Source organism: Suncus etruscus, chromosome 1, assembly GCF_024139225.1.
Source record: "Suncus etruscus isolate mSunEtr1 chromosome 1, mSunEtr1.pri.cur, whole genome shotgun sequence".
NCBI lineage: Eukaryota > Metazoa > Chordata > Mammalia > Eulipotyphla > Soricidae > Suncus > Suncus etruscus.
In genome coordinates this window covers 4,310,476-4,329,556 of record NC_064848.1, presented here as the reverse complement: position 1 = coordinate 4,329,556, position 19,081 = coordinate 4,310,476, and the positions used below count along the sequence as shown (strand labels likewise).

General features: G+C 40.1%; 1 protein-coding gene across 2 annotated transcripts in view; it reads left to right on the top strand.

Moving 5' to 3' along the window:
• PIAS1 (protein inhibitor of activated STAT 1) overlaps window positions 1-19,081 on the top strand; it is a 146,536-nt gene that overhangs the window by 30,950 nt on the left and 96,505 nt on the right. For both annotated transcript variants that reach the window (XM_049777847.1, XM_049777848.1), the window contains exon 2: window positions 11,762-12,206. In XM_049777847.1, the coding sequence (XP_049633804.1) occupies window positions 11,765-12,206 (442 nt within the window). In that variant the 5' untranslated portion in view covers window positions 11,762-11,764. The remainder of the gene's footprint in view (window positions 1-11,761; window positions 12,207-19,081) is intronic.

The window sequence follows — 19,081 nt, the reverse complement described above, 5'->3', positions numbered from 1 at the left end:
CTTTAAGAGTTTGTTGGAATAAAATATGTTTTGGGGGGAGGGAGCTTTTTTCTCCTGAAATCTGTAAATTAGACTCTAAAATATATAATAGCCCTCATTATTTTTCTTGTGCAACTTGGGGGGGCAGTATTTATTGAATACTTTAAAATTCACGTTAGGGAGTTAGCCCAAAGAACTGGAGTTCATGCTTTGCTTGCTGGAGCTCTAGGTTCAATCCCTGGATTTCAAGGTTCCCTGAGCATCACATGCATAGAAATAACACTCTCCACCCTTACTCCATGCCCTAACAGGGGTCTCAAACTCACAGCCCGAGGGCCGTTTGCGGCCCTTCGTACAACATTTTGTGGCCCTGCCCTAGAGGAATCTTTTTTTTTTTGTTTTGTTTTGTTTTGTTTTAGTTGTTTGGGTCACACACCCCAATGTTCAAGGCTTACTACTGACTTTGCACTCAAGGATCACCCCGACTTTGCCTCCTGTGGCCCCCAGGTCAATTGAGTTTGAGACCCCTGCAGAATCATGCTTAGAATAACCTCTAAGTACCACTCCATCTCCCTACTACCCCTAAAAAAGATGGGGGATTCTTGCGGGGAAAGAGTTGTTTAAATGATGCAGTAGTTGATAAGTATGACAATAGGATTCAGTAGTTCCGGCCCAGTTATAGCCCAGATTCAGAATGATTCACTTAAATATTTAAGATGCAAAGCTCTGTTATTTTAGGTAACACAAAATTGGACAGACTATGCTAGGTAATAGAATTGAGAAGTTTGCTCATCATCGATTCTGGCTATTCTATTTAGCATAGGTGATATGGAGCTAAGTACTTAACAATTTACAACACTATACATGAGAGGGTGTAGGCACAGTTCTTTGAAAAAGTTTTGAAAGACTGGAATGAGCAGGGGAAAAAACTAAACAAAACTAAACATAAAATCATGCTTAGAAATTTTCTTTAAGTTGGGCCTGAGAGATAACTTAATGATCTGAGTGCAGATTTTGCAAGCAAAAGTCAAGGTGCAATTCCCAGTAACATATAGTCCCCACCACCACTGAGAGTTTACCATGCACTACCAGGGGTGGCTTCTAAACCACCACATAAATAAAATAAATAAAATATAGTCCTTTTTTTTTTGGGGGGGGGGAGGGCACATCTGGCTCTCAGGTAACTCCTGCCAGGCTCGGGGAATCATATGGGATGCGGGGAATCTAACCTGGGTTGGGTGCGTGCAAGGCAAACACCTCACTCGCTGTGCTATTGCTCAGCCCCATAAATATAGCCTTGAAAGTTCTGTTAGATGATGATGTTTAACTTAATGTTATGTAAAAAATTTTAATAACGTTTTCAATTAGACATTAAAATGAATAACAATGAGCGGAAATGATAGTATAGCAGGTAGGGTACTTGCTTTACACACAGCTGACCTAGATTCAACCCCGGCATTCTAGAAGGTCCCCAGCACTGCCAGGAATTCTTTTTTGTTTGGTTGTTTTTGTTTTTGGGCTACACATGGCAGTGCTCAGTGGTTACTCCTGCTCTGTGCTAGTTATCGCTCCTGGCAGGCTCAGGGGGACCAAGTGGGATGCTGAGGATTGAACCCAGGACTGTCCTGGGTCGGCACCGTGCAAGGCTGCTGTGCTATCACTTGGCCCCTAGTAGTAATTCTTGAGTGTAGAGCCAGGGGTAATTCCTGAGCATTGTCATGTGTGGCCCCAAAACAAAGAACCACCACCACCACCACAACAACAAATACAATATAATGTGCATACAACTTCCTGTCCCTCCCTTTAAGCAAAACACTGTAAATTTCCTCTTGCCCAGTGAGACAGACAAGTTGCTGTCTTTAAGATTAGTCACGTCATTATTTGAATTATATTTGCTGAGTACCATGGACTGCAGAATGCAGAATAAGTATCAGGGTAGAAGCAGTTTCAAAACCAAGCCAATAGAATAGAATGAGCACTCTTAACACTCTTTACTGAGTAGCCATGGGGGTGGGGGCTAGGAATAATTGTTTTGCTGTGGGGAGATTGCTTGTTTTGCATGTGGCCAACCCAGTTTCAATTCTCTATGGTCCATATGGGTCCCCTGAGTACAGAGCCAGAAATCAGCCCTGAGGACACCTGGATGTTCCCCCACCCCCACCCCAAGACACTACTATATTATATACCAACAGGGCAAAACTGTAGAATCATTGGTGGATGTTGGTTTGGTTGAGTTTCAGTAATATCAACTATTTTGATCTAAGTCACGATTTAAAGATTTTAGTTGGAGAAGACATCCCTGTATTCTTCTCCTTCCATTTTTTTTTGGAAACAATTCTTTTCCTTCTTTTTTTTTTTTTTTTTTTTTTGGGGGGGGGGTCACACCTGGCAGTGCTCAGGGGTTACTCCTGGCTGTCTGCTCAGAAATAGCTCCTGGCAGGCACGGGGGACCATATGGGACACCGGGATTCGAACCAACCACCTTTGGTCCTGGATCGGCTGCTTGCAAGGCAAACGCCGCTGTGCTATCTCTCCGGGCCCTCTTTTCCTTCTTTTAGGCTTAATTTTCAGATTATATACACTGTTTGTATTTGTTTTGGAGATATACCTATTAATGCTTAGGGCCTATACCTGGCTCTATTAGACATAATCAGGGGTCTCAAACTCAATTTACCTGGGGGCTGCAGGAAGCAAAGTCAGGGTGATCCTTGAGTGCAAAGTCAGTAGTAAGCCTTGAACATTGGGGGGTGTGACCCAAACAACTAAAAAAAAAAACAAAACAAAAGAAAAAAAGATTCCTCTAGGGCAGGGCCACAAAATGTTGTACGGAGGGCCGTTTGCGGCCCGTGAGTTTGAGATCCCTGACATACATAATAGTACTGGGGATTGAATCTGGGCCTTCTACATGCCAAATATACTCTCTGCCCATTGAGCTATCTCTGACCCAGGTATATACCATGTGGCTTATTGGGGTGGGGGATACACAACAGTGCTCAGGGGTTACTCCTGGTGCTGCGCCCAGGAATTACTCCTGCAAGTAATTGGGGGACTACATGAGATGCGAGTGACTAACTTTGGTTAGCCTCATGCTAGGCAGGTGCCCTCCCGGCTGTACTAGCACTCTAGCCCCAAAGGAATATTGTTTTTAAGATCTGGATTTTACTTATTGTAGTACTAATTTTAAAGCACTCCCCCTACAGCTAGGATACTGAAATGAAGCCTGCATTGTTTCTTTCCAGTATTTGTTGGCCCAGCTTTCACTGTCAAAGTTCTCTCTCATGCAGATGATAATACTTGCTCTATGTAATAATATATATCCTGGATACATTATTGTACAGAAAATACCCTGTCTTTTTTTCCTTTTGTCTTTTCGGGCCACACCCATTTGAGGCTCAGGGGTTATTCCTGCCTAAGTGCTCAGAAATCGCCCCTGGCTTGGGGGGACCATATGGGACATCGGGGGATCGAACCGTGGTCCTTCCTTGGCTAGCGCTTGCAAGGCAGACATCTTCCCTTTAGCGCCACCTCACCGGCAATACCCTGTCTTTTAACGAGAAGTCTGGTTTCTTATTCTTGTTTAATCTAGGTAATAGGTAATTACTTGATTATTTCTATTATTTTGCATTTATTTATTTATTTTGGTTTTTCGGCCACTCCCGGCAGCTAGCTGGGGTTACTCCTGGCTCTACGCTCCGAAACCACTCCTGGCAGGCTCGGGGAACCATATGGGATGCCAGGATTCGAACCACCGTCCTTCTGTATGCAAGGCAAATGCCTTACCTCCATGCTATCTCTGCAGCCCCTGCATTTTTGTTTTTGAACCACACCCAGCAATGTTTAGGGAGTACTCCTGGCTCTGCACTCAATGATCACTCCTGGCAGTGCTGGAGAGAACCATTTATGATGCCCAAGATCAAGCCTGGGTCAGCTGTCTACAAGGCAAACACTTTATCCTCTGACTATCTCTCCAGCCCCCAGTCTAGGTTTCTTACTGGTCATTTAGTGCCCTGACTTAGAGTAATAAGCACTCAGACCTAAGTCCTTAGGCTTTGTGACAAGGCATTTTGTTTATTAACTCTGGAGTTTGGGTCAGTTTTGAGCCCCGTCTTCACCACTTACTCTTTTTTTTTTTTTGGTTTTTGGGTCACACCCGGCAGCACTCAGGGGTTACTCCTGGCTCTACACTTAGAAATCGCTCCTGGCAAGCTCGGGGAACCATATGGGATGCCGGGACTCGAGCCATGGTTCTTCTGCATGCAAGGCAAACGCCTTACCTCCATGCCGTCTTTCTGGCCCCACCACTTACTCTTTGAACTCAGATTTGACACCAGTTCTTTTCCATACAGTGGGTATAAACATGCCCTATCTTTCGTTACTGTGAGGATGAAATAATGTAATATTTAATAATATGTAACTTAGTTATTAAAAACATTAGTTTTATCTTTACTCTGTATGTAAATGATACTTAAAATTTTGACTGAAGAGGTCGGAGCGGTAGTGCAGGGGAAAGGGCTGACCCAGGACGGACCTTGGTTCGATCCCTGGCATCCCATATGGTCCTGCAAACCAGGAGCGATTTCTGAACGCATAGCCAGGAGTAACCCTGATCGTCACTGGGTGTGGCCCAAAAACCAAAAAAAATTTTTTTTTGACTGAAAGCATTGCAAATATATAAAGATTTCACTAACTATATGGATTGCTTGTATTTCCTTATTTATAAAAGAATTGAAGTAAAACATAATTTGGTAGAATTCTAGTTTTATAGAATTTAGAAATTTTAAAGGATTTGACAACCTTTAGTCAATCTGTCAACCAATTTTGAATGTCTGTCTTTGATAGATCCTTGAAGATTGTGCTTTAGTAAATTAGCAGTTAAGTCAATATTAGAATTCAGTATGTACTATACTGTGTTATGTTATTCATGCACATAACACAAGTAGGCCTTCAGGAATTGGATAAATTAATACGATTTTGTGGATCTCTCAGAAAACTGGCTTTTCTCAATATACTCGTACCTTTCCTCTTTTTGTTGCTGTACCCAGCAGTGGTCAGGGCTTACTACTCCTGTCATTGTGCTTAGGGTTAACTATTAGTGAGTTCAGGTAACCATAAAGGGTGCTGATGCTCAAACTCAGGTCAACTACATGCCCTGCCCTTCTCTGCCCCATCCTTCCTTTCTTCTTTGTATATACTTGTTTAGATGCTATGCATCGATTCAAGAAATGAGGGCCTGCAGCGATGGAACAGCGGTAGGGCATTTGCCTTGCACGTGGCTGACCCAGGACAGTCGTGGTTTGATCCCCCAGTGTCCCATATGGTCTTCCAAGCCTGGAGCGATTTCTGAGCACAGTCAGGAGTAACCCCTGAGCGTCACCGGGTGTGGTCCAAAAAAATCCAAAAAATGAATAAATACCATTAAACGTTTGTGTGCAAAGCAGCTCTTTATGTAAATATCATAGTTTTGTATCTTATATGAGAAGTTTGGCAGTATATTAGGATTTTATTATTTTTTATTTTATTTTTTCTAATTTTTATTATAGCACCATGATTTACTGACTTGTTCATAATATAGTCATTCAGTCATCAAATTTTCAAACACCAATCCCACCATCACTGTGACCCTTCCTTCACCAGTGTTCCTAGTTTCTCACCCTCCCTCCATGCAGCACAAATTTACTTCATTTTGTTTGTTACAATACAAAGGCAAATGGAATTATCAAAACTTATATCAATAAGGGTCAATTTGAAATGATTGTTATATCTCTCCATGGTGTTATTAAAGTTAGTATCTGTGTTAGGGTTTTAAACTCTAAAATTTCAAGTTGAGTACATTTTTTTTAACCTAAAACATTTAAAAAATGTTTCAGTTTATTTGTAGTATTCTGGTTATCTAGAAGGAGCTTTGTGAAGATCTAACCATGAAATGTAGCATATACAAATGGGAGATGCAATCAAAATGATAAAAAGTTAAGAGGCTGGGGAGAGATAGTATTTGTAGACAGGGTGCTTGTGGCATGGGGCAGATCCAGGTTTGTTCCATGACACTGTATATGATTCCCGAAGCACCACCTGGAGTGACCCTGTGAGCAGAACCAAAAGTAAACCCTTAGCATTGTTGGGTGTGGCCCAGCAAACAAATAAAAAATTAAAACCATGAAATAAAATGAAAGCCATCACACACCACTTCAATAGTGTTTGATATATACTATTTTTTTTTAAAGGAGATTGAAATCAGCATACGTTCTGTTGTAATAAATTCAGCTGTGCAGTGGAATGAATAGAGACTGGAGAGAGAAGAGAAGGATCGCTTGCGCTTGAGGTTTCCAATATTCAGTTTTATTAGATTGAGAAGTAAACAAAAGACCATATGTTGGGTGGGACGAGGAATATGTAACTAGCCTGACTTGCTGCATTAGTAGAAACTGTTTAACTAGGTTTTCTTGTTGAACTGGGCATTGTTAATCTTAACAGCTAGCTGCTTATTCTATTATTCCAAATGAAGTAGATTAGGAATGAACCAGAAGTCAGTTCCAGTAAGCCTGACTTAGAAAATAGAGGCTTTAAAGTATGAATTCTTTGAAAAAATTTTTTTCTTTTTCTGGCTAGAAATCAGACATATAAACCAAATATTATTACATTGTTAAATGCCTATTTTGTCTCTCTTTAGAATTCATTCTGTTCTATAATTGCCTATAAATTGATGCCAGATAAAAATCCATAATACAGTCTGCTTTGTGACTAATCCTGTAAACCACTGCAGTAGGATGTGTGAATGAGAATAATTACGTTGTTCAACTGGAAGCACCTAATTCTTATTCTCAGTTTAGACATGACCTTTAAGAATGGAAGGTCATAGCTAATGAGACAATAAAACTGGCGCTTTCAATGTAATTATTTTTACACTTTGTCTATAATACTTGTTGATAATGCTTGAATAGTGTCTTGTATTTGTCTTTCTCAGAATATTGTCTCTGCCTTTGTTGGATTAGTGTTCTCATATAGATGTGTGTGGTGTTTGTAAAATTTTATACATCTGGGGCCTCAGATAGCATGGAGGTAGGGCGTTTGCCTTGTATGCAGAAGGATGGTGGTTCGAATCCCAGCATCCCATATAGTTCCCCCGAGCTTGCCAGGAGTGGTTTCTGAAAGTAGAGCCAGAAGTAACCCCTGAGCACTGATGGGTGTGATCCAACCCCCAAAACAAACAAACAAAAAGATTTTATACACCTGAAAAGGAGATTCAATGAAATGTCTTCTTACTGAATGGTAGGTGCTTCCTCTCTCCCCTCTGCTGTGCTGGAGACACTAGAAGGCAGCCTTATCTTGCTGAAGAAGGAGGTCAGAGCATTCCTTTCTTTTAAAGAAATTCTCAAAAGAACCAGTTTTTGCCTGGTCATTTTAAAATGAAATACTGTGGTCTCTTCATGCATACAGATCTTCTAATCATCTTTTTAATGTTTCATACATAAAGTACAACCTCTCATTTGAGGAAAATATCAAGCATGGGAGGCAGTGACTAATACAAATAGTAAAAACAAACAAACCCAGACATTACAGATCGTGCAGGAATCAGAAGCAAAAAATAGCATCAGACACCCAATTTATATATATCTCATCTCCCATAGAATAAGATTATAGTCATGAAAAATCAGAATAAGATCAAGGGAGATAAAGGGAAATATGGAGCAAAAAGAAACGAGCTCATTAATAACGAGATGAGAAAATCTCCAAGAAAATATAAATAAATCATAAATGGAAAATGCAGGAGGAAAGGGGGAATGAGACAGGAAGGCCAGTATCTAAATAACAGGCATATAAGAATTTGAAAATATCTGGTAATTAAGAGTATCCCAGTTTTGAAGGTGATGCATTTCTAAAAGACTCAAGTAATGACGACTTCATACAATGAAAATAAACCAAATCAAAACAGGACACAGCATTGTAAATGTTTAGAAGCACAAAGAGAAATGTATCCTGAGGAAGTAATCCAGGTTAGGAACTAGATAGCTAAAGGGATGTGTGTGTGAGAGACAGGCAGGCAGGCAGGCAGACTGACACATACACATTCCTCTCCTCTCTGTTCTTTATTTTTTTTTTTTTTTTTTTTTTTTTTGGTTTTTGGGCCACACCCGTTTGACGCTCAGGGGTTACTCCTGGCTATGTGCTCAGAAATCGCCCCTGGCTTGGGGGGACCATATGGGACGCCGGGGGATCGAACCGTGGTCCTTTCCTTGGCTAGCGCTTGCAAGGCAGACACCTTACCTCCAGCGCCACCTACCCGGCCCCTAATTTTTTTAATTTTTGCTTTTTGGGCCATACTTGGCAGTGCTCATCAGGACTTATTTCTCACTCTGTACTCAGGGATCACTCCTGGGAAGCTCCAGTGCTGGGAATTGAACCTGGCCTTTGTGTGCAAGACAAGTGCTCTGCCTGCTGTATTACCTCTCCATACTTCTACACACACAAAACACACCACTGCCACCATGTTTTTTTGTTTTTGTTTTTGAGCCACACCTGGTGATGCTCAGGGGTTACTCCTGGCTATGAGCTCAGAAATCGCTCCTGGCAGGCTTGGGGGACCATATGGGATGCCAGGGGTCGAACCAGGTCTGTCCAGGGTCAATGCCCTACTGCTGTGCTATTGCTCTGGCTCCTCATTTTAAGGAAAAGGTTGAACAGATGATTTAATGCATTTAAATGTATTGAGGAACACTTTAATTTTTTTGAACTTTATTTGATTGATTGATTGGTTTCTGGGCCACACCCAGAAAGGAACACTATAGCAGATTTTGCAGATTGAAAAAACAAAACATGAAAAAGTGGTATAGATATGGAGTAGGTTCTAGAGCAATAGCGCAGCGGGTAGGGTGTTTGATTTGCACGCAACTGCCTAAAGTTTTATCTCCATCATCCCATATGGTCCAACAAGCCTGCCAGGAGTAATTTTTGAGTGCAGAGTCAGGAGTAACCCCTGAGCACTGCCTCTAGGTGTGGCCCCCAAACAACTAAACAAACAAAAAGTATAATTATTAACTGTAAGCCAAGTTGAACAAAAAGAACAACGTACTTTAGATTCTGCTTTCAGTATTCACAGTCAGAGTAATAATGCAAATGCTGACAGTTGACTCAATCAAAAATCATTATAAGGAAATGAGGAGAGAGGATGTAGCAGAAGTAAACCAATATACATCTTGGTTTATAGAATTCCATAAAAGTGCCAGAATAGTGGCTGGAGTGATGGCGCAGCAGTAGGGAAGAAAAACTTCATACGCGGCTAACCCAGGATGGACCGTGGTTTGATTCCCTGGCGTCCTATATGGTTCTCCAAGCCAGGAGTACCTGAACATCACCGGGTGTGGCCCAAAAAACAAAACAAAACAAAACAACAACAACAACAACAACAACAAAGTGCCAGAATAGTTAAAAAGGAGAGCCAGAAAGACAGTACAGGAGGTCAAGTTCTTCTTTATTACCTTGTATGTGGTCAACCCTGGCTAGCACTCTTATCTGTTCTTCCCCCAGCAACACCCAGAGTAACTCTTAGCATTGTCAGGTGTGGCCCCAAAACAAACAGATGTCTGGATGAAGATTATGGCTCAGTGGGAAAGTACCTGCCTTTACCTGCCTTTGTATATTAGAAGCCTTGGGTTTTATGCCTGAACCTACAAAGATCTAAACCCAAACCCCCAAACTATAGTGTTTAGATTTCTTAGGAATCCTACAAGTCTTAGAATTTGACTTTTTTTTTGTTTTGTTTTGTTTTTTTTGGTTCACACCCATCAACGCCCAAGGGTTACTCCTGCCTTTACACTCAGAAATTGCTCCTGGCATGCTCGGGGAACCATATGGGATGCTGGGATTCGAACCACCATCCCTCCGCATGCAAGGCAAATGCCTTACTTCCATGCTATCTCTCCAGCCCCAACCATTTGGGTTTTGTTGTTGTTTTGTGTCTCTATTGCATATTAAGCTTTTATACACTTTTCCAATATTTTATTTGTTGTTATTTAAAAGCTTTAGAGAGCTAGCCTGGATAGGTTATCAGGGATGCATTGGTAAGTCTGGGTAATTCTTTGCCTTTTGTGTCATTGCTATCTGGTGTGAGAAGAGGGGATAAGATCATTGGACAAAGAGTGCAAATTGTGGGCTTACATGAATTTTTTTTTTGCTAATAAAGCCCCGTTTTGGTGGTTAATGCCAGGATTCTGCTGTTGATCACTGTTATCTTGAGTGAACCATTATCCTTTATATTTCATTTTTCTCTGCCTAAAAATGAGAAGTGTTGTATAGATGAGCAGAAAGAGTGAACAAATAAATTTGGAGACACTCAGACAAGCTTATTAGATTACTTTAGCCTTAATAGCATGAGAATTTCTGGAATTTTAGTTTCTTTTTGGGGCAACATGTTGGTTTTCAGGGGCTACTTCTAGCTTTGTTCTCTGGGGACCATATGGTGTCAGGAATCAAACGTAAACCCCCTGCATGTAAACCTTGGTTTTTAGCCCTTTGAGCTATCTCTGGCCCCTAGACTCTTGGGATTTTAAGTGTAGTCTTGTATTTTTTAAATTTATTTTTATTTTTTTTAGTTTTGGGGCCACACCTGGTAACGCTCAGGGTTATGCGCTTGGAAGTCGCTCCTGGCTTGGGGGATCATATGGGACGCCGGGGGATCGAACCATGGTCTGTCCTAGTCTAGCGCTGGCAAGGCAGACACCTTACCTCTAGCGCCACCACGCTGGCCCCAAGTGTAGTCTTGTAAACTGAAGACAATAATGTGTTTGCAGCTCCTTCTGTTTCCCTAATGATTTAGGGATATAGGGAGGTGCAGGTGTAGTATCTTACCCATCCAGATTGGGGTCCTGACTTGCTACTTAGAATTTAGTATCTATGGGTTTAGGTAAGTTATTTAACCTGTCTCGACTCTTTATAAGTAAATGCAGAAAGATAACACTTTATGGAGCTGGGAAAACACATAAGAAAATCTTAAATGTGTTTGGGATATATAAGATGCTTTTAAAAAGGTAGGTATTTGCGAGCATATTTATTTTATCCCACAAATTCCGGAGACTTTGTGTTAGTGTAGATTCTAATACTCAATATTGTTTTATATATATGTGTATGTATATGTGTGTTTGTATCTGCCTTATGTGATGATATTTGATGTGAGTTATTGTATACTTCTTATATACCTAAATAAATACATACCAAATAAAACCAAACTAAAATTAGCTTATTGTGTTTTGCCATCCACATAACACTCAGCACTCTTCTGCAGCTTAGTTAATAGGTTGATAAATACTTTTTTTTTTTTTTTTTTTAGTTTTTGGGCCACACCCGGTAACGCTCAGGGGTTACTCCTGGCTATGTGCTCAGAAGTTGCTCCTGGCACGGGGGACCATATGGGACACCGGGGATCGAACCGCGGTCCTTCCAAGGCTAGCGTAGGCAAGGCAGGCACCTTACCTTTAGCACCACCGCCCGGCCCCAGGTTGATAAATACTTGAGAGCTTCTTCAGAGCAGTGGAATGAGATGAAATATGCTTCAACTTGGTGTGTAATTCACTTACTTTTTTTTTTTATAACATAGAAATTAGTGAATTTCTGGATATTAATTTAAAATGTACTTAGTTACATACATATATGTAAAGTGATTGATTTTAAGTTTGAAATAGTTTGGATCAACAAGTCCAACCATTAAGAGAAAGAGGTACAATAAATATTTTGTTTATTCCTGTGAAATATAATACTAATAGATTTTGTTTTGTTTTGTTTTGTTTCTAAGCAAATGGTTATGAGCCTTCGAGTTTCTGAACTTCAAGTACTGTTAGGCTACGCCGGGAGGAACAAGCACGGACGCAAACACGAACTTCTCACAAAAGCCCTGCATTTGCTAAAGGCCGGCTGCAGTCCTGCTGTGCAAATGAAAATTAAAGAACTCTATAGGCGGCGCTTTCCCCAGAAAATTATGACACCTGCGGACTTGTCTATTCCCAACGTTCATACAAGTCCCATGCCAGCAACTTTGTCTCCATCTACCATTCCACAACTCACTTACGATGGTCACCCTGCGTCATCTCCACTACTTCCAGTTTCTCTTCTGGGACCTAAACATGAACTGGAACTTCCGCATCTTACGTCAGCGCTTCACCCAGTTCATCCAGATATAAAACTTCAAAAATTACCATTTTATGATTTACTGGATGAACTGATAAAACCCACCAGTCTAGGTAAGATGATCACTTCATGGGTGTATGGCTACTGGGAAGAGAAAATGTTCTCTTGAGATTTGTGATTTGACTCAATGATTATTTACAATAGATTTCTATTTGCTAATAGTGTCCGTATGATAATAAGATCTTTTTATATTAGTTATAAACAAATTAAGGAAAACTTATCTTTGGACAACGAAGATTCAAGTTTCCAGTGATGATTGCTCGTTGTAAATACCAATAAGTTTTCAAGAATGTAAATGCTTTAGTTATTATTTATTCTTTTGCTTTTGGGTCACAACTGGCAGTGCCTAGAGGTTACTGCTGGCTCTGCACTCAGGAATCACTCCTGGTGGTGCTTGGGGGACCATATGGGATACCAGGGATCAAACCCAGTCTGCCACAAGCAAGGTGAAAAACCCTATCCACTGTGCTACCTTGGGTCCAAATGTAAACACTTTAAATTAAAATGTATATTTTATGTCAGAGGGACAGAGAGAGACACACATAGTCTCACTCATCTATTTGGGTTTTAAGAAAAATAAAAAACATTGAAATAATTCATAGAGATGAGGGCTGGAAGGACCGGCTCAAGATATGAAGCTCACCACAAAAAGTGGTGAGTGAGTTAGAGAAATAACTATGCCAAGAACTATCATAACAATGTCAGTGAGTGAGGGATGTCGAAAGCGGAGGGTGGTGGTGGAAAGGTTGCACTGGCGAAGGGGGGTGTTCTTTTTATGACTGAAACCCAACTACGATCATGTTTGTAATCACAGTGTTTAAATAAAGATATTATAAAAAATAAAATAAAAAGTCCTGGACTAAAACCAAGAATTTTAAAAGAAAAAATGTAGTATTTTAGATTTGCTCAGTTTTGTAAGAAATCTCCCAGAATTGAAAAATTAGAACTATGTACATTACTGCTTGCTTTTGAATTCAATTATTTGTTTTCAGTGGTTGATAACTAGCTTAATGTTTTAATTGGATAAATGATTTTAGGTATTAAAGAAGTTGAGTTTTGGATTAGAATACTATCAACTGCCCTTTTTTCTTTGCATGTGGGTCACATCCAGTACTCTTGTGGATTTTACAATCCTGAATTGAGGAGACTGCTTCTGTCAGTGTTTGAAGATCATGCTATTAAACCCAGGGCTCCTCCAAGCAAAGCATGCATCCAGTCCTCTGAACCTTCTCACAGGCCCTGGGCTGACTTGGAGTGGGTGGAGGAGAGGAGGGGCATACTGGATGGTGCTTAGGACTTCATTCTGGTTCAGTGCTCAGGGAGCACTCCTGATGATGCTTAGGGTACCATATGGGATGCCAGGGATATCATCTGGGTCAGCTGTGTGCAAGGCAAGCACTTTACCCACTGTACTATCTCTCTGGCCCCAGAGCTCTATTTATTTTTAATAGGAACCAGCCTCACCCTGTGCTATATCAGGGATTGAATTTTGGATCTCACACATACCACATGTGTTCTACAACTTGAGCCTAATTCCTTGTTATCAATATTTTCATCTAAAAATATATGCATACAATAACTATCAGAATTTGCCTGCATAAATGAAGATCACAGGACTTTTTTTCAAACAGTATGTGTTATATTTTATTTTTAAAATAGCTCTAACAAAACTTAATCTATGCTTACAAACACCGCACATACTTATAAGTGCTTAAGTCCTTTCCTCTTTAGTAATTTCCTACATAACCAATTGTCTTTCTTGTTTATTAGGTACTCAGATTTGCCTCCTACCATAATTAATGTATTGTAGACATATTTCTGTCGTTAGGCATATAGATGTATAAATATAAACTGATCAAATTATCTAGGTAAGATCTAGGTAAAATCTCAACTGACCATTATCTAGGTAAGATCATTCTCTGTTTGGATTCTTTGTGGAATTTATGTAAATCTGCTCTTAAAAACCATATATGCGGGCTCGGAGAGATAGCACAGCGGCGTTTGCCTTGCAAGCAGCCGATCCAGGACCAAAGGTGGTTGGTTTGAATCCCGGTGTCCCATATGGTCCCCCGTGCCTGCCAGGAGCTATTTCTGAGCAGATAGCCAGGAGTAACCCCTGAGCAACGCCGGGTGTGGCCCTCCCCCCCAAAAAAATATATATGTGTATATTACAGCTCATTTCTTATATAAATCATCATTTTGTGATTTAGATAAGCTCTATAAAGAGACGAGTTTTTTTTTGTTTTTCAGTTAAAATCACGCTTTAAACACTTGATTTTTTTTTTTTTTGCTACACTAGGCATTGCTCAGGGATTACTCCTGGCTCTGTGCTCAGGGAACCAAATGGCATGCTGGGGATTGAACCCAGGTCAGATGCATGCAAGGCAAGTGCCCTACCGACTGTACTATTGTTCCAGTCCTCACCCGAAATTTAAGAGGGGGAAAAATGTTAGTGGCTTTTATTGCTCCTTTAAATTCAAATGAATTCATCTATATATATATAGTATAAAATATTTTATACTTGAAATTATATTTCTATATCTATTTCATAGGAATATATGTTAACATATATTTAAAATTTGTTATGAAAGGTAGGAAAACACGACATGAATCTTGGTTATAGTGAAGAGTCTTTTGTAATTGGGATCGAAAGAATTTTGTTTTGGGCCACACCTTGCAGTGCTCACTGTGATTTCTGGCTCTGCTCAGGGATCATTCCTGGAGTGCACAGGAGACCGACCGTCCCTGTGCCAGGGAGTCTGAGTCTACTGCATGCAAGACAAGCATCCTACCTGTTATACAATATAACTCTGGCCCTAGAATTACGAATTTTTAATTATGTTAATTAATGTTATACAATATCACTCTGGCCCTAGAATTACGAATTTTTAATTATGTTAATTTTACTGCTGTTTTTTGCTAGAATATATGACCTTCTGCATGAAAGGCAAACACCTTACCTTCATGCTCTTTCTCTGGCCCTGAATTTAATGCATCTTAATTATATCTTATATTAAATACTTCAGAATACCTTTATTGTATACATTTTAACGTTCAACTGTAGTGAGTAAACAGTTGACTTCCCTCTAAAAATATTAAGTATGTGATTTTTTTTCCACTCTAAAAGATATGATATATCTAAGAGACTGTTACCAGAGATGCAGTTTTCCTGTCCTGCTATATACTTCTTCATGACTGTTTCTATTTAGTAAATTTTGGGGCCATGTTTTATAAAGCAGTGAGCTCATTTTAAGTTGTCCTCCTGCTTCTCTGCAGTTTTCAAATTTATTTTTCTTTTTTGTGGCTCATTCCTGGTGACACTAGATGAACCTTGTGATAACTGACCACCTCCCCAACCAATATTTGCGGTTTTAAGATATTTAAAGATTAAGAATTTGTTGTTGTTGTTGTGTTGTTGTTATTTTGGGCCGCACCCAGTGATGCTCAGGAGCCACTTCTGGCTATGTGTTCGGATATCCTGGCTTGGGGGATCATCTGGGAGGCTGGGGGATGGAACTGTGGTCTGTCCTAGGTTAGCACATGCATGGTAGAGATGCCTTATGTCGCGAGCCACCGCTCCGGCCTCTAGATTAAGAGTTTTTGAAGTAAATGTTTTCAGTGCAGAATTCATTAGGACTGGGAGAGAACTACTCTTCCAGTTTCAAAGGCTCTTTTAAGTTTTATAAATACAATTTCACATTCAACAAGAATGAATGGTCCTGGTTCCTGGTGAGCATATCAAGGGTTTGAGTGGAGAAGCCCTGGGATCTCTTGTCAATTCGCTAGACTGGTCAGGTGTTTTCTAGAATTTGTGGAGAGATGAGTTAGGAAGATTTTCACTGATTTTTTTTCATCATTCTTATTTAACGCTTTAAAGACAGATTTGACAGACGTTTCATTGTGTTACTGTCTGAGAATAGTAATTGAAGTAGTTTTTTCTTTAGAAGAACTATATATATTACATGATGATTGAAAAGGGGGTATGCTTACTAGTGGGGGATATTGGGGAGGAGTTTTTTGTTTTTCTTTTTACCATATTTACCAAGACAACCGGGTGTATAAGACGACCCCCTAATTTTGCAGTTAAAACATAGGTTTAGGCCTATATTCACTGTATCAGACAGAACGTTCCTGTGCTGCATGTGTTCCTGTGCTCATGTACCACAATGAGCCAATCACAACAAGCAAAGATTCAAAGGTTCTACTGTAATAGACTTCCTCTCTGACTCTGGCCAATCTGAGCAGGCTTTTTACAGTGTAGATTCGGATCCAGAACATTGTCTAAATTTGCATGCATAAAAAGCCTGCTTGGATTGGCTGAGTTAGAGAGGCGGTTCGAGCAGCCTTGCAGTGATTGGTGCATGGTCAAATTGGAAAATTTATTTTGTGGCAATATTCAGACAATTTTCGTTTTAACGGCATATTGAAACATTTTTCGGGATATACTCGGCATATAAGACGACCCCCGATTTTCGGTTGACTTTTTTTTGTTTCAAAAGTCTTCTTATACGCTGAAAAATACGGTAAGTCTACTTTTATCTTTCTTGTATCTTGGGGAGGATTACAGTTAAGGATTGGGAGAATTAGGAAAATAAGCAAATTGTGCTCTTTAATCAGTTTTATGGTCTTTTATTATTATATACATACAAGCAGTGCCAGAGGTCAATACTTTCCACTTACGAGGCAAGTGCTCTCTCCCTTTGAGCCGCACTTCCAGTCCTGTAGTCTTATCTTTTTGTTTTTGGGGCTATACTCATCAATGTTCCAGGGCTATTCTTGGCTCTACTCAGAATAGCTCCTGGCAGTTTGGAGGGAACCCTGTATGGGGTAGTGATTGAATTGGGGGTGACCAGGTGCAAAGTGTTGTACTCCTGCTACTATCTCTCTTGTCCCACCTCTAGTCTTTCTTATAGTACATATTTGTTTCTGTTCAATCTTTTTATCACTCAGAACAGTGAGTGTAAATAATAAGGATAAGAAATTTGGACAGGGATTGGAGCAATCCCACAGTGGGAAAGGCGTTTGCCTTGCACTCTGCCAATCTGGGTTCGATTCCCAGCATCCCATAAAGTCCCCAGAGCCTGCCAGGAGCAATTCATGAGTGTAAAGCCTGGAGGAACCCCTAAGGGCTGCCTGTGTAGCCCAAAAACATAAAAAGAGGAAAAGAAGAAGAAAGAAATTTGCACAGGCATTTCCTTAAAATTTTCTTTTGTTTGTATTTTGGGCCAGACCCAGCAGCGCTCAGCTGGCTCTGTGCTCAGGAATTACTCCCCGCAGGCTCGGGATACCATATGGGATGCACGGGGAATCAAGGTTAGCTGTGTGCATGGCAAAAACCCACCATCGCTCCAACCTTTCCTTAAAATTTTAACTGAAAATGATCATTAATGGACATGATCTATGAGGATTATTTCCTGTTTTGTGTTCTTCCAAGCACCAAGTGTCCAGATATTTGAAAAGTGTTTGCATGCTATAGTCTGAAGAATCTGAAGCATTTCAGTTGATCATATGACTGTCATTGTTCACTATGTGATTATCTTCAACTTAACAAATCTCTTGTTTATGTTTTATCTTTCTCTTTGAATTCTTGGAAGGTGGCTTCTTGTTCTGTTTGTTTTGTTTGTTGAGCAGTCATTTCCATTGAACACTACAAAAGCCTTTTGTCTGGGTTATAACATTAGGTATGCTGGCTTTCTAGTTTTATTTAGTATTTTGGAAAGGTTGGGCAGTGAATTGTGTTCCTATTTAGGATAGAACATGACTCTGTAGGAATTCACAATTATTCCAGACTTAGGAAGGAAGACATGAATAATTTATAGAAAGGTTTGAATTAAAAAAAAATATATATATATACAGAGAGAAAGAGACTTGGATTTTGCCTTGGGGAAAAGGCAGCAGATGCTTCTGTACTCCTAAATAGTTAAAAATGATCCATCTTATTTTGTGCAGTGTGGGTAAGGTTTCTGCTACATCTTAATAACATTGGTTACCAGTGTTTTCTGCCAAGGGCGCTTCTAGCATTGGATTAGATTTCACTCAGTTATAAAAAAGGGAGTTTTCTTCTCTCCCTTTTTTATAACTGAGTTTGCCTTTCTCCATGTGCCTAATAACCAGTGCCTAGAGATCAGGTGATGCAGATTCAAGGACATGATCTCTGATAAGTATTGGAAAGGACTTCCTAAAAGAAAAAAAATCTTTGTTCATTCTTACTGCTTTTAGAGAATTTGCCCATTTGCCTTCAGTATAAGATACACTCTTCTGTACTTGAATTTAGGGAAACTGAAAGTTCTTTTTTTTTTTCCTGTAGGCACTTTACTTCCCTAGAAACATTTCCTTCTTTTTTTTTTTTTTATTTTTTTTACTTTTGGTTTTTTGGGCCACACCCGGCGTTGCTCCTGGCTGTATCTGGGGATACTCCTGGCTGTCTGCTCAGAAATAGCTCCTGGCAGGCACGGGGAACCATATGGGACACCAGGATTCGAACCAACCACCTTTGGTCCTGGATCGGTTGCTTGCAACGCCACTGTGCTATCTCTCCAGGCCCAAACATTTCCTTTTTATTTGGCAGCATTGGTTTCTAATTTTAAAATAAAAATACCTTTCAGTTTACCTAAGGCGGATATCTTCAGCAACATAATTATATACTAGAATAAAATCACTTTAAATGGGAGGTTAAAAAAAATACAGATTCACAGCCAAGGAGATAACTCAAAGAAGGTCCCAGGTTTGATGCCCAGCCACTGCGTGGCCCCTGGAGGAGTCAGATGTAACTCTGGAGGCCCACCCCAGTATCACATGATGTGACATTGGTGTAACCTGGCATTGAGGGGCCCAGGTATTGGACCGCTGGTCTGGATGACTGCATTTCTCTGTAGTTGCCCCAGGTTCCTTAGCATTGCATGCTCCTATTCCAAATTAATGTTTTTAG